The sequence below is a fragment of the Apostichopus japonicus genome, chromosome 20 (assembly GCF_037975245.1).
Source record: "Apostichopus japonicus isolate 1M-3 chromosome 20, ASM3797524v1, whole genome shotgun sequence".
Taxonomy (NCBI): Eukaryota; Metazoa; Echinodermata; class Holothuroidea; order Aspidochirotida; family Stichopodidae; genus Apostichopus; species Apostichopus japonicus.
In genome coordinates, this window is record NC_092580.1 from 26,353,777 (window position 1) to 26,368,967 (window position 15,191).

The following is a 15,191-nucleotide window of genomic DNA, read 5'->3' on the forward strand; positions in this document are numbered from 1 at the left end:
AGCTAGCAGTATTGAGGACACTAACATTGGGTACTCTATGACTGCTGATAATTACCCACCAGAGCTATCTATAGCTGTACTCAGTCCTCGTAATGACCAGTCTTTCAGATACACAGTGAGCTAGCAGTATTGAGGACACTAACATTGGGTACTCTACTACTGATGCTTTAAGGCAGAATTAGAGGACAAGTATTATCTGGACTCTTGGCCCTATACTGTCAACTTCTGGTCCGGCTTTGTACAAAAAGTCCAGGCTGTATCCTCTACAACAATTCCAGAACAGTTGTATCATATATGAAAATCCTTCATAGACAGTGAAAAAAAATACATACGAGAGGAAATTAGACTGTCTGTTTTGCAATTAATTTTCAGGGTTATTAATTGACCTAATTATTTGACAAAGAAAGTAGTTTGCTCTAGCTTACTAACATCGGCTTCATGCCTAAAAGATAATCGTAGCACTGTCTTTGCCAAATGCACTGCATTCTGGATAACCTCATATCATAGATACACCAAGACACATGTTATGCACATCTGTGTCCTTGAAAATTAAGCCAGATGGCAGGACTTACCAGTTCTACAAAGAATTTCTTAAGTTCAAGTGCTTTTTGACTTCAAATGTAAATTATTCATCTCTCAGATTTATAAAATATTCACAAATGCTGCACAGTAACACTTTTGCTTTAAATTGCATTGCAATGGTCGTGAACTCTAGACTACTTCATGACCAGGGGGGAAAAAATGGTTTCCAATAAATAAAAACAGTAAATCCACAACTTTGAAATTCTGCTTTAGAGCCAAAAACAAACCAACCAAAAAAACAACCTTGTAATAACTTGTGAAAGCCACGTAGGGAAATTTACACTGTTAGTCTTTATTTTGTTGCTTTCATATTTTAATACCTAGCTAGGGCCCTATAATGGATTGACCAAAAAAAAGAAAAAAAAAAAAAAGAGGCAAAAAAAACAGCAACGATGAGAGAGAAAAATACACACACACACACTTCATAGGAAAGACAGTTAATGGAATAAATTTTCCAATTCCCATCATTTTTTAAACTGTCTGAAGTTGTCATGGCAACTCTTACGTCATGTATTACTCAGAGAAATTATTCAGTGAGCGCAGTTTCTCACTTTTCCAGCAAAGAAGTAGTAAAAAGCAAAAACCCGTAATGCATATCTGATCAATCAATCAATCAATCATGTAAAAAAAACTCATTTAAAAGGTAAGGTTTTTTTTCTGTGCTTTAGTGTAAAACTGCATTAGAAATAATTTTGGACTGATATGAATCTTTTTGTGTGTGTTTGTGCGTGTGCTTATTTTAATATTCTGGGACCAAACAATTTTTTTTTCTATTTTTCATAGCAAGATTTTCCTCAGGAGTTATGTCCAATGTTATTGCTCTTTGCAGTTATCATTCCAATAAAAAGTTGTTATCAAAACTTGTCTTTTCAGAATTTTAAACAAGTCAATTGCATAAAGTGTCTCTGGGTGTGGATGTGTGTGTTTGTGATGAATGCATAGATATTTATGTCTCTGCTATGCAACAGACAGAGGTTTTAAACAAAGTATTTCACATTAATTTTTACTGTTCATGCACATATTAATATTGCAGGCTTTGATACAGCAGCATCAATGCAGATAGAGGGATATGCTTGGATGCAGTTCACCGGGCTTTTCATGGACTTTACTCGACGACGACATTTCTTGGCAAAAATCACACAAATCTGACTGAAAAAGTTTGAGAACCCAGTCAAAACTTGTATCGATGTTTCTAGGATTGAATCAAATTATTTGGAGCATTTGAAAGGAATTATCAATTATGCATGCACGACGTGATAAACAAAACACATAACTAATAGAATAATAGGCTTCAGCAGTCAAAATCAATAGGGTTGGAACAGTTTGTTTCTATTTGGAGTCAAGAGTCACACACTGCACTCTCTGATGCAGGGTGACGAAGAAGAGGGGGCTGTTCTGGAAGATCTACACTACTTGTATACCTCTATATAAGAAGCCAGGGTATTATTGTAAAAGGTTTCTTGCCCAACAGTTCACAACAGGGTTGATACCCATGGCCATAGAACCTGGCGGATAGTGGGTGCTTAAAGAAATTTTAGGGTGAACAAATGGGATCCAGTCCTTCCGGTCATACCATATTTTGTCTTTCTATCGCCCTTAGCCTTGCCCTGTGAAGAATTTTAGTTTCTGTGATAGAGGGCTTGAAATGTTGGCCCGTCCTGCCAGAAAATTTGAATCTAACACTGACTTACGTCGAGACGCGACGTCAGTGCGGCACATTGGTCAGAATCGATTAGTTCTTACTCTCAACTTGGCCTTGATACAATACACAGGATGTGTACAGACGTTTTGTATGGATTTGAATTCAAAAGATCTCACCCTAAGCTTGGACTTCATACAATACACAGGAATTTGTATAGACTTTGCATATGGCTGTGAAAACACACATCTCAAATAACAAATATCGGAACAACATACTGTATTATGAAGAAAACCTAGTAAGGGAATTCTGGAACGTTTTTAACTCTCCAACAGATTGCTAACTTGCAACTTCACCGGGCAATATCCATCTAAATTTCTATTTTACTTTCAGAAATGTTAACTTTCCTCGCTACAGTGTAGCTTGCTGATGATAGCGTCCCTGCAGCCCCCGAAACAATATTCCGCGATGACGACACAGTCGCTCATCGTTCTCCACTGTTCTAAATATATTAGATTAAGTTGGCACGAGGTTCAAAAATTCACTTCTCCTGAATCATAGGATGAAAAAATCCCTGAACTAGAACTGAGGCAATAAAACAAATTATGGAGTTTTTTTTCACATACCAAATAGACTGAAACTAGAGAATTCCTTGTAGAAAGATGGTGCTCATAATAAGTTTGTTGTTTCAAAGTTTACAATGATGTATTATCCTGACTCAATTAAAGTGAGATTTCTGTGACAAGTTTGATTTGAAAAGGAGAAAAGAATCATCTAAGGTTTTGTTTTAGACTGGGATTTGAGGGGTTACACCCCAAAAAATGGGTTACAAAAGAAAACGTGTGCTGTACCAAATGTGCTATCCAACTCTTACTTGGCAGCTGTGCAGACCACTATATGGCAATTGGTTAAATACTTTTCTATTGTTCATTTACATATTTATTCATGTTTTTGTTTTAATTGTAATACAACTTAACATAAGTTTGCAAGCAAAATCCTAGTCCTAGCAGTCGGGACACCTTGATCCTCTTTAATAATTCACAGCTCTTTATCAATATAAACATTTCTTTAAAACAGATTTGAAAGTTTTTTTGTTATTTCTTACGAGATGATCCATCTTGGGTCATTCAGAGATCTGAGGTATGTTCAGTTGAAAATAACTTTCTGAGTCTTGCTGCCTCTTCAGCCATTTCCTCCTCCGTCCTCCATTTTGTCTTTTCTGAACCATCAAAGTTTACATGATTGTGGGCTTCAAGCTGCAAAGAGTAAAATTACAACATATACATCACAAGTTTATCTTTGTTGAACCTACTACTTTGGAATGACTGTGAGCTTCAATAGTATATTGTTGCTAGCCATAGAAAAGTTAAAATCAGCCAGGTCTCCAATTAAACCCACAAATAAAGGAGAAAAGGCAAGGCACTACATGCAGCACCATCATTTCGAAGGTGGACCGCATATATATATATATATATATATATATATACATATACATATATATATATATGAAACGGTAATGAGTTGGTGCTAAGGTTGTGAGGAGACAGGTAAGGGAGGAGCGAAGTAAATATATATACATATATACATATATATATATATATAAATATATACATATGTATAAATATGAAGTAAATATATATACATATATATATATATATATAAATATATACATATGTATATATATGAAATGGTTGGAAAATCTAGAACAGGGAAAAAATTCCGGCCCCCACCAGGATTCGAAGCCGGGCCTCCCGCATATGCAGACAAACTAACCAATCAGGATGCATGGACACTGGAAGCCCACTGAATTTCCATACTTCATATGTCATTATCTTTAAAGAATTACAAAATCTTTTCATAGTCTATGCACATGTACGAGCACAAACATTATACTGATGTCGAAACGCATTACTGCTAGTCCCCCTAGCGTCGTTCCACAGACTATTGGGGGTGAGTGAAGGGATCATGCAAAAAGTTTCAGTTGGGTCGCAAGGGTTTTCCCAGTCGGAAAGGGTCTATCAAATTTGCAGAACTTGGCAATGGATATTGATTAAGGTATTTTTTTTGGTTTTAACCTGAAGGTCCCTTAGCTACGGCTACAGCTTTAATGCATTCTGAACATCTATTCTGCGGGTTGGGGTCTGTTTGGGTCATGACCCCGGTAGTCAGTCCTTGTGGAACATCCCGGGTCATATTGGGCCTAAAAGTTTGCATACCATCATCCTTATAAAGTACTGTGTGAAGTCATTCTTCCAAATATTTCAATATATCCACTAGCTACCTGCTCAATTACGTATCTCATAGTGCTCGAAGCCTCGAACAGTATGAAGCCACGTCAGGGACAACCCCTTTTTGAAATTTTAATACCTGCATGATACAAGACTCGTTTTAAAGAAATTCTCCCTATAAAGTGTATTTTAACTTCTGTTGTAATAGGTGATCCAAAATACCTATAGAGTCCTATATAGGAGCAAAATACAAACAAGTAAGCAACATCTGTTACTATGCACGATATTAGACAGTGCTATCGAATCGTAATGTGTATGTGTGTTCTTAACATGAATACAATACGGTATGTACCTCACTGTGAGAGTATAAAAACAAGATGAACAACATTTGAGAAATTGGCAATAATGGCACAAATACTGGCATTTTAAACTTCCTTAATTTGTACAAAAGAGTAAGGGCATTTAAATAAGTGTTACAGAAGATCAGGAATCAAATTCAATTGCGAGATACTGTTCCAACCTCTACTACACCTTCCAACTTAAATATACCAATACTTTATACCAATATTTTTTCCTTTCAAAAAGAGTCTTTCCACTGTCCAAAGTTTACAGCTTAATTAACAAAATTTCTTGTAATTTCTTTGTTTCCATCGTTAATTCAAAACCACATCTTCATAGCATTTTCCATGGCAAAGATATCAATTTTCTTGGTCAAAAATTTGCCACAATTTTGGGTATATAACTCTGGCAAGATCAGACTCTTAATAAATGCCATTGGGACAATTGAGTATGACTCTGAGGATTGAGCGGTTGCATCAAATTTTACAGTTTCATGATACTAGCTTCCTGGACAACGAACGAACTCCTGATCTTTTGGACTTGTCTGAAAAACATGTGAAACTATATAACTTGCATATCTCATACTGTGATCATATTCAGCATTCATTTATACAGTTGACTATGTGAAGGCATGCTCAATTGATGGGTTCACGATAACGTTTTTTTTCATATATATTTTTTTATTATTGTCATCTTTAATGAGGGTAGTCCTGCTCAGTGTAGAAGCACTGCTTTCCAGAGGATAGCCCTCAACCAACCAACTCTTGATTTTCTGGACTTGTAGCGAATGTCATGTGTCTAGTTTGAAACTATACACTTGCATTCCTTAATGGGGACACTAACCCAACCATCATTGTTTACATTTATGATAGTTGTCTTTGTGAAGAACAAGCTCCCCTCAAAACAGCTTCAATCTTGCTCCATTTGGTACATATCCTAGTTCAAGTCTTCTCTGGGAGCTGTCATTTTGCAAACTTGTGACGTGATAGTGCCACTGCAATCCAAAACTGTTCACTCTCTCACTGTTTTCCTCTTTACATTTCCAAGGTAACAATTATTAACAGTTTTAACTCCTTCCATCATCATTTGTCATTGTTTAGAGCAGGGTTTCCCTAAATTTATCCATAAAGAACCGCCCTGTGGATATCAGAGTTGTCCCGAAACCCCCAACTTTTCGAGACACGATCTGAGTCATTATTATACTATAATAAGTATAACAGTGCTTCGTAAAGATCAAGTTCATCTTGTAGAGTTTGTCGATAGGTACAACTTTTGTACATTACTAAATTATTTATGATATATCAGATTTTAGTTCAACAAAAGTAGTCTAGTTCATATGGGTTCATGATACGTACCTTGACAACAAACTCTTGATGTTCTGGACTTGTACCAAACTACATATTGTATTACCCCACATTTCCATCATATATTAAGCGTGTACAGACGAAAGGTGGCGACAACATGCAAACGCTTCTAATCAATATTCATGTGGTGTCACGATACCTTGACAACCAGCCAGCATACCTGAGAGGCCCTGACTGTTAGCAAAGTAAAAATAGAGTCTCTTGAGTGGGACATCTTGTAAAAGATGCTATTTTAAATTTGAGAACCAACAACAGGCAAATTTGACGATAAGGGTATAGCTTCGCGCATCAATCGCACGCCGAGAGTGTACGTCGCACAGTGTTGGGCTATATATGACCCTGTTCGCATACACACGGGGATCATGCAGGCTTTAGTCACAGCAGGTTTATTTCCAGCATGCACGATCAAATAATCCACCGTGTGGAAACGATTTGGGGTACAAACAGCATAAATTTAGTCTTTACAAGTTTACAGCCAGAGTGATCGAGGTCTTAGGTAAACTTAATGGTCAACTGAACAAGTTGAGTCAAAGTTATTCATTTTTTTTAGAATAATGGAATTTATTTTTTTATATTGTTTTTGAAATGCATCATATTGGAGTAGAGCATGCATGGTGTTATATTGCAATGAACCTTTCTTTCAGGCATACTGTGTATGTACATAGTCAATGTCAGTTTCTTGAATGAAAAAGGAAATATGACATAAAATATGGAAAAACAACATTTCTTTCACTACTGATAATTTGGATCAGTGAAAAGATTGGATGGAGGCTGTATACAACAAACTTATGTTTGTATGAACATATTACATGTTTTGTTTGTACAGAATAATGCAATTATTACAATTAACCCAATGTGAGATGCATTTGAATGACAGCTGCAACAGGAGAAGGGGGTAATGGTGGGGTGGGAAGGGGCTAGGGGAGGGAGAATTGTATTCATTATCTCACAAGAACTTTAATATACAATGTGAAATAGTACACATATTGTCATTAATAAGCATGTGTGCTCTTATTTCAATGCAGAATGCTAAACTATGTTAACATCATAAACATTTATGCAAACACAGTAATGAAATGAATGTTACTTTTGCACAAGTAGATTTTTTTTTTTTTTTTTGGGGTGTATCTTTATGTTAATTGAACTAGATACTTCAATATGTCGCTGGTCAAATATTAAGGGCTCTTAAAATCCATTTTCAGACCCATAAAAAAAAGAGCAAGAATTTTCATATATCTGCAAATTTAACCAATTAATTTCAAGCTATAGTCCTGTTGTATCCTTCCAAAATGTTTCTTGATCATCAGTATATTGCACAGTTAAAACATCCAAATTTGAGTTAAAATGTTGAATGTTGTAATTTCTAATCCATAAGCACTTGCGGGTTTCTCCCACATTTGTGGTCACTTAAGAGTCGTAAATATAGCTGCTGATTATTATTACTATTAATAATTAACTCCAACATGTTATTGCATTTCAAATCTTATTCATCACCATTGGTTACACTGCGACACATGTTTACCTCGATCTCTCTACACTAAAACCAAAAACAACCAAAATTAAAAACTGGAGTGGAGAAAAAAATGTAGTTAACTTCCAAGTCGATTATATACCTATTGTTATAGCTGCACCCACACAAGTACAAATGTGGAGCCAAAAATTGTATCTTTACAAAGATCATAATTGCCATGTTACTGAACTAGGTGTCAGATAGATGTCAAACCTTAATAAGTTCACATAATTATACCTGTACTGACTTTTATGTTACCGTTAACCCCACTCTTTCAGGACTATCATGTTCACAGGTAGGCTAATAAGCAAATCCAGTTCTAGCCTGAATTATATTCTCGTTCTTGCGAGAAAGTGCTTACACTTGTTTACGTGCGAAACCCGGTTCTGCAGTTGATTTTCTTAGAATATAGTTCAAATTTCAGCAGTACCTCTGGAATGAGCTGCCAGCTGAACTCGGAACTGTTTCTAGTCTTACAATGTCATTCAAGTCAAAGCTGAAAACCTACCTATTTAGACAGCATTACTGCAATATATAAACTGTGTATTCAATTCTGTTCATGTGCAGTACTCCAACAAACTCAACGTGCATGCTTTTTATTCTTCATACTCATTTATATTGTATTTTATTCTGCAGTTTTACTACATATTTTGTGTCATATATTTTTTTTATTTTACTGTTACATAGCATTTTAGAGCACTTTGTGGATTTTACGCTTTATAACATCAATTATTTATTATTATTATTACCTCCTCCCATTTTTATTTGCAATGCTAAACACTACCACAGTTTCCCTAAGTCCTGCCCTAAATGGTAGGGTATTTTGTATCTATTATTTCCCAGCTGAGGTTTCAAAGTGGTCATCCTAAATGAATTAAAACAAATCTTTCATTTTTCTCTCTTTCTTAGGCATAGTGGTGGCAGTCTGACAAAACAGTAAGCATGAAAGAAATTTTGACTTATGAATCAAAGAAAATTTAATACAACTCTTTTACTTTGCTGGTTTACGACAACTTTAGCAAACGAATAAAGATTTAGGTGGTATGCAAAGGGATTGCAAACCTTTGTCAATTGAAGAGTCAAAGAAAATAATTCCAGCACCAACAAAGCGGATTAATTTTCAACTCAAATGATTGTCCCAACATGAGAAAGAAATGTATTTTTTTAAATAAAATTTGGCATTCACTTTTGCATGTGCCTTAAAGCTTTAGTTTGTGTGTTTTTCCCTATAAACTTATAAATTCAACCATATTAACCTCATTCTGATTTGAAATGTCCATGTCAAAATACAACTATTAATGACATGGTGACATTTGGAGAACATAGCTGGTACATTTGGGGTCCAGGGCAAACTCTGGCCCCCCATCTGGTTAACTTCTCAGAACCTCTTCCATATTTGCAAAGAGAAAAAAAAACAGCTGAGAAAAACTGCAAAATTCACAAATTTTATCTCTAATTCAGCTATAAACATCTTGACACTGACAGTAAAGTAAAACTTTAGGTTTAGTTAAGTCAACGAGATCAGCTTGAACTTTAATACTTGATTCACTGTAGTTCCAGTCTATTGCAATCGAGTTTAATCATATGTGACTTACACTCAGACAAAATTATTTGGTCCATAACTTCCAGCCACTTCAAACCACATCTTTGCTACTTAGTCCTTCATTCACTCAACTCACAATCACTCGGCCTTTTGGCTAAGATCATGTGTAGTATCTGTTCCCTTTCGAGGGGAATGGTGATACACACCCGATGATGATCACACAGTCACAGTCCCGATGCAAGGGGACTGGGGTTGAGAGCGGATCAGTCGTTCGGTAGTTTGGTTTTCGTGCCCAGGTTCTTTCCTGGGCGAGTTTTTCTTAAAAAGTATCAGTCGGGGTCTCTGAATGCCAATCACTCTAAAATATTTACCTTTTCTAGTATGTGGGTCACTTGACTAATCACATCCAAATAGTTTTACTTGGTCCCTGAACCCTAGTGCTTTCAATCTAACTACTGTATATGGTCTGTGAGCCACATTTTCTTTGATATCTGGAAGAACAGCCACTTGACTCATAGATCTAGTAGACTAAACTGCTATCCGGCCAGTGAGTCACTCGACTTTATATCTAATCTAGTCCCTAAACTACAGTCACTTGATTTAGATCTAAGGTGCTGACTGGTCTATGAGATCTAAGGTGTGGCACACTGCATGGTCTATGAGTCATGTGACTTACATCCAGTCTGATTCTTTGAGAATCAATCACTTGATTTAGATTTAAAAGTCTAAACTGCTATCTGGTCTGTGAGTGACTTCACTCATATATCTAAGGTGTGGCAGACTGTATGGTCTATGAGTCATGTGACTTACATCCAGTCTAATTCCTTGAGAATCAATCACTTGATGTAGATTTAAAAGTCTAAACTGCTATCTGGTCTGTGAGTGACTTCACTCATATATCTAAGGTGTGGCAGACTGTATGGTCTATGAGTCATGTGACTTACATCCAGCCTGATACCTTGAGAATCAATCCCTTTCAGTCTGACACACATGGGATATTTGTGGGCTTGGTATTTCTTTGTATTTGGATTCAGATGGATTCAGATGTATTGTTTTGCAACATATCCAAACAAAGTTCAGACTCTGAGCACATGTGTCAGTGTCTATGTCAGTCAATAACTTTATTTATAATTTGACACTCTGTCTATTATATAAAGCTGTATAGGCTACATATATGTACATATCCTGTACATATCATATATCTGTACATATCATGTACATATATCTATACATATCATGTACAGATATGTACATATCTGTACATATCATGTACATGATATGTACATATCATGTACATATCTGTACATATCATGTACATGATATGTACATATCATGTACATATCTGTACATATCATGTACATATATCTATACATATCATGTACATATATCTATACATATCATGTACATATATCTATACATATCATGTACATATCATGTACATGTCATGTACATGATATGTACATGATATGTACAGATATGTACATATCTGTACATATCTGTACATGATATGTATAGATATATGTACATGATATGTACAGATATGTACATATCATGTACATATCATATACATATCTGTACATATCATGTACATATATCTATACATATCATGTACATATATCTATACATATCTGTACATATCATGTACATATCATATACATGTATCCTTGGTGATGTAATTCAAGTGTATACTCAGTTCTGTAGAACAAGTCTGTAATTGTCATACTTGAATACCCATGTACATTGCTATGATACATGAATAAATAAACATAAACATACAAATGAAGCATAGATCAGTTAACTATACCATGTATGTATAATGTTTGCATGCATATTTTATGCTCTGTACTTTTAGTTCATCAATATTATAAGCCATGTTTACTCTACATAATGACACAAGTCAAATCAGTTTTTATACTAATGGTTGGAATGACAGGTTGAGGGGGAAATCATCATTTTGAGAAAGATTGCAAAGTAGTTTTCAAAAAAATCAGTAGTTTACTACTATGAGCACATAGTCTGTGCATCGTTTAACGGCTCAAATTACACAAAAGCTTTCGCAGGTGTTCTGTTCCGCTAATTAACATTCCACCAGGTTATTTCCAGATTATAACATTGTTACTTGGAAATGTTGTGCGAAACATCGTAACTGAACACTCTTACTGTGTATGACCGACTTGCATACGATTGACGATGTAAAACTGAAATGAATAATGCCATTGTTCTTGCACTTGTTTGTGATGGTAACTTGTAGAGCTCTGTATTCTTAAGTTGAATCTGTCACAGTCTTATAAATATCATATATACTTGACTGGTAAAGGAAAGATAATGCTGGCTAGAGTCACAATCTCTGAATGTTCGGATAAAAAAACGTGACCATATTGTTGCAGTCTCGGTAGATCAGAGTGTATACATGTATAGGTGACAGGTAAGCAGAGAATGTAGTAAATTTGTTCTGTTACAAGTTTAATTGATTAACAGTTTTTTTTTTAATTTTAAGTTTAATTTGTGTAATGTATGATAGCTTTGGTGTAACATGGCAAATTTGCTGAACAATCTGAGCAAACTAACTCTTGGCCATCCACATTGGATGACCACATCACTATATGAAATCAAGTTTGTGTACTAATGTATTTAAGTGCAGTCATTAGATACAGATCATATGAGAATCTAATTAAAAAGGCAAATCGTCTTTTGTAGAAAGGTGCAAATGGATTTACGTGATGACTATGGAAGTTGATTGACTGTTCTAAGAGGACTTGAGATATATATTATGAAAGTATTTTATTGATTCTTTTTAGCTGACATCTGTCTTGTCTTTTTGAGCTAATCTCTTCCTTTGGTTCATATTGGACAGTACCAGATGGTCATTCTAGATGAAGTTCATGACCTATTGAACGGACCTGTTAAATGACAACCTTGGAAAATTCAAAGCCGTAGACATGAACAATGCCATGCTGATCGTTTAATTCACAGCTTTGAGGCTAAACATGATAATACTTGAAAGCATGCATCACCATGCATGCAGGACAGAGTGAACTGCATCATGGGAATTACTTTTATTCCCACATAAAATCTAGATTGCCTCCTTACAATTCTTTTAATGAGTAGAATTTGCCTTCAATATTTTCAGTCAGGATAATGTGTTTGTTTTATTCATAGACAGGCTACAAGAACCAGGGCATGTATGACCTCTATTGTTGGCCGAAGGGTTATGGTACAAGAGATACAGAGAGGGCGCTTGCATTTTTTTCTTTTTCGAAACAATAAAAGAGGGCGGAAATAATGTTCTGAGTTAATCTTGTTGATGTGATTGTGATGGTTTGCTAATTTTCTATGGTCACAATGCATCCTTCCTCAATTTTATGGTCACTTTAATGTTGAAATTGTTTCGAACACAGACGTCATCAGCGGCATTGAACACCATTATTGAGTTTGTTGATATAACACAAGACAAAGGGATATTTACAGCACACTATTTTCAATATTTTTAAGTCCCCCCATCTTAGTTCATTGGCTGTGATATACTTTATTCCTGTAGCTCACAGTAACTCCCTGTAAAAGATCTTATATACACCATGCTCTTATAAGTTCACATAGCTCCCCCTAGTGCACAACAACTAAATTGACTGTTAGCAGAGCAGTAATTTAGAGATACATGCCTGTGTGTGTGTGTGTATGTATGTGCACATACAACTATACTTCCTTCAATTTCATGAATATAGCCCCTAATTTGGAAGGTTGGAAAAACAGGACAAATTGAAAGAATAAAAGTAGGGAGGAAGAAAATCCAGGATATACATGAATTTCTGAAGAAATGAGACAGTCCATAAATAGCTGAAAGAGCCAATGGGAGGTGGATAGTCTGTTTGCTCAACCTCCCTCTGTCAACCACGTCCTACTTCTACATTTCTACAGAGTTTGGCAGTTGGCAACGATAGAGTCACCATTATCGCGAAGTAAACACACACACTCGGCAAAAATGGTCTGACCTTGAAATTAACCGACTGTTGTTTAACTTTTTAATGATGAAAAATAGATCTGTTAATGCTCTTAAAAATTCAAGTACGAATCTCCCCCGAGCATAAATGAACCAATGGTGACCGGTTGATACGGAAGCCAGATGTCAGGGGTCTATTTTACGATGCTGATGGTGATTCGATAATGAAAAGTTGGCATTTTATCAAATTGCATCTGATTTGTCTTGTTTTCTTCATAAATTCTTGAGTAGAAAAAGAAATATAATGTACAGTTTAGAGCTCTGGATTATCAGCAACAAACTCACTAAATTGATTATTAATTCGTAAATTTGAAACATTTGATATGTGGTTCTTTTTGTCACTAAGCCACTATTAAGCCGACACTATTGTGTGAATGCATCAATACTATATAGTGCCTATGGAATGCTAAAACATAAATTACTTATGCTTACCAACTGTAGAATAGGTTAAAAAGTATATAAAAATACAGGAAAACCTAGAACATTATTCCTTTACCAATATTTGAGCAACGACCATTGCAATTGACTGAGATAAATGCGAACTTCCAGTGAGTCTATCCAGGAATAAACTCACATTATACAACTATACCATTTTCACATAGCTTGGAACTTAAAGGGTATATATGGTTCATTGGAAAATGGTGTAAATAACCTTGCATGCAGCACTTTCGGTAATAAAATGTTTTTATGAATGGATATTGCCGAGGGTTATATGACGTCAAATAACTTAATACTCAGTGGAATATATGTAAAGCTTTCTGTAATTCAACACACACTTACATAATTAAGGCCCACACCCCCTCCCCACCCCCCCCCCCCGTTACAGCATGATACAATCAAGACGGACTTTTGTCAATTTCATGGTTTTTACCATAACTAGCAACGGAAAGGAAGGCCAACTAAAGAAGGAACAGCCAGTGTATGTGAAGTGATGATGTGTAAATGATACGGTAGTACTATTCATCAATATAGCCAGCAACATGTTTACACTAGCTTTTATAATATTATGTGCAATTATATAGCTCAACTAATTATGATTCACTTGTGTGCAATGTAAAAGAATGAAAACAAATATCCCCAGCTTATTCTTTCTGGATGTAGGCTACTTGGGTTTATTTGCATTCAAACAAATGACCATATATTTTTACGTCTCCTTTAACGTTAATGTGAATTTACTGTGTAAAATATGGTGAATTTCATTATTTTGAAGTATACAGACTGTAGTTGATCACACCATCCAACAAGTGAACTAACGATGCTCCCGTGCATGGGCATTTGAAAAACGGAACCAAAACTTGATGAAATTTTGACGTCTAATGTACACATTGCAGGCCATGCATGTTTCATAGACAGTGTAATTAAATTGTTTAACAGACAAAATATGCTTGCATTTGTCAAGGAAGTTCATGACCTCTAGACACAGTAGAACGAGGATGCTATGGTTGTGGGGAGACAGGTAAGCGAGGAGCGAAGTAAATGTTCAGGACCTCATTCATGGTATACTGGTTTTGATCATTAATCCATGTGATCAAAAAGTTGCTTACAATGTCTATGTGGATAACTACATACATACATATACAATTATACATGCAATAGCTCTGAGATAGACAATTGTAACTCCCGGTACAGTATATATAATAAGCTAATACTGCACGAAAAACAACGCTCGACATGAAGCTCGAATTAGTCGAGTCTCCTTCCATACAAAAGTATGTTCCTTCAGATCGCACGCTTAGCAACACATCCAACTGGTCTAGTTGTAAGACACTAAATATTTAGCACTAATTACAGATGACACAATGCAATTAAATGTAATATCTTCCAATTAACTCCAAAGCCCTCCCTTGAAATTGAAGCAGGGGTGACTGACATGACATAGTTCTCTGTGTACTCGCAAGAGGAGAAGATTAAAATGACAACTGTCAACGCAAAGCTTTCAAAAGAAGAGAAGTAAGACAAAAAGAGGGGAAAAAACAAGAAGAAGATAGG

The 15,191-nt window shown here is 35.6% G+C and overlaps 1 protein-coding gene across 4 annotated transcripts in view; it reads right to left on the bottom strand.

Moving 5' to 3' along the window:
• LOC139962013 (bis(5'-adenosyl)-triphosphatase-like) overlaps positions 1-15,191 on the bottom strand; it is a 61,930-nt gene that overhangs the window by 12,755 nt on the left and 33,984 nt on the right. For all 4 annotated transcript variants that reach the window (XM_071961810.1, XM_071961811.1, XM_071961809.1 and 1 more), the window contains one exon: positions 3,327-3,477. In XM_071961810.1, the coding sequence (XP_071817911.1) occupies positions 3,349-3,477 (129 nt within the window). In that variant the 3' untranslated portion in view covers positions 3,327-3,348. The remainder of the gene's footprint in view (positions 1-3,326; positions 3,478-15,191) is intronic.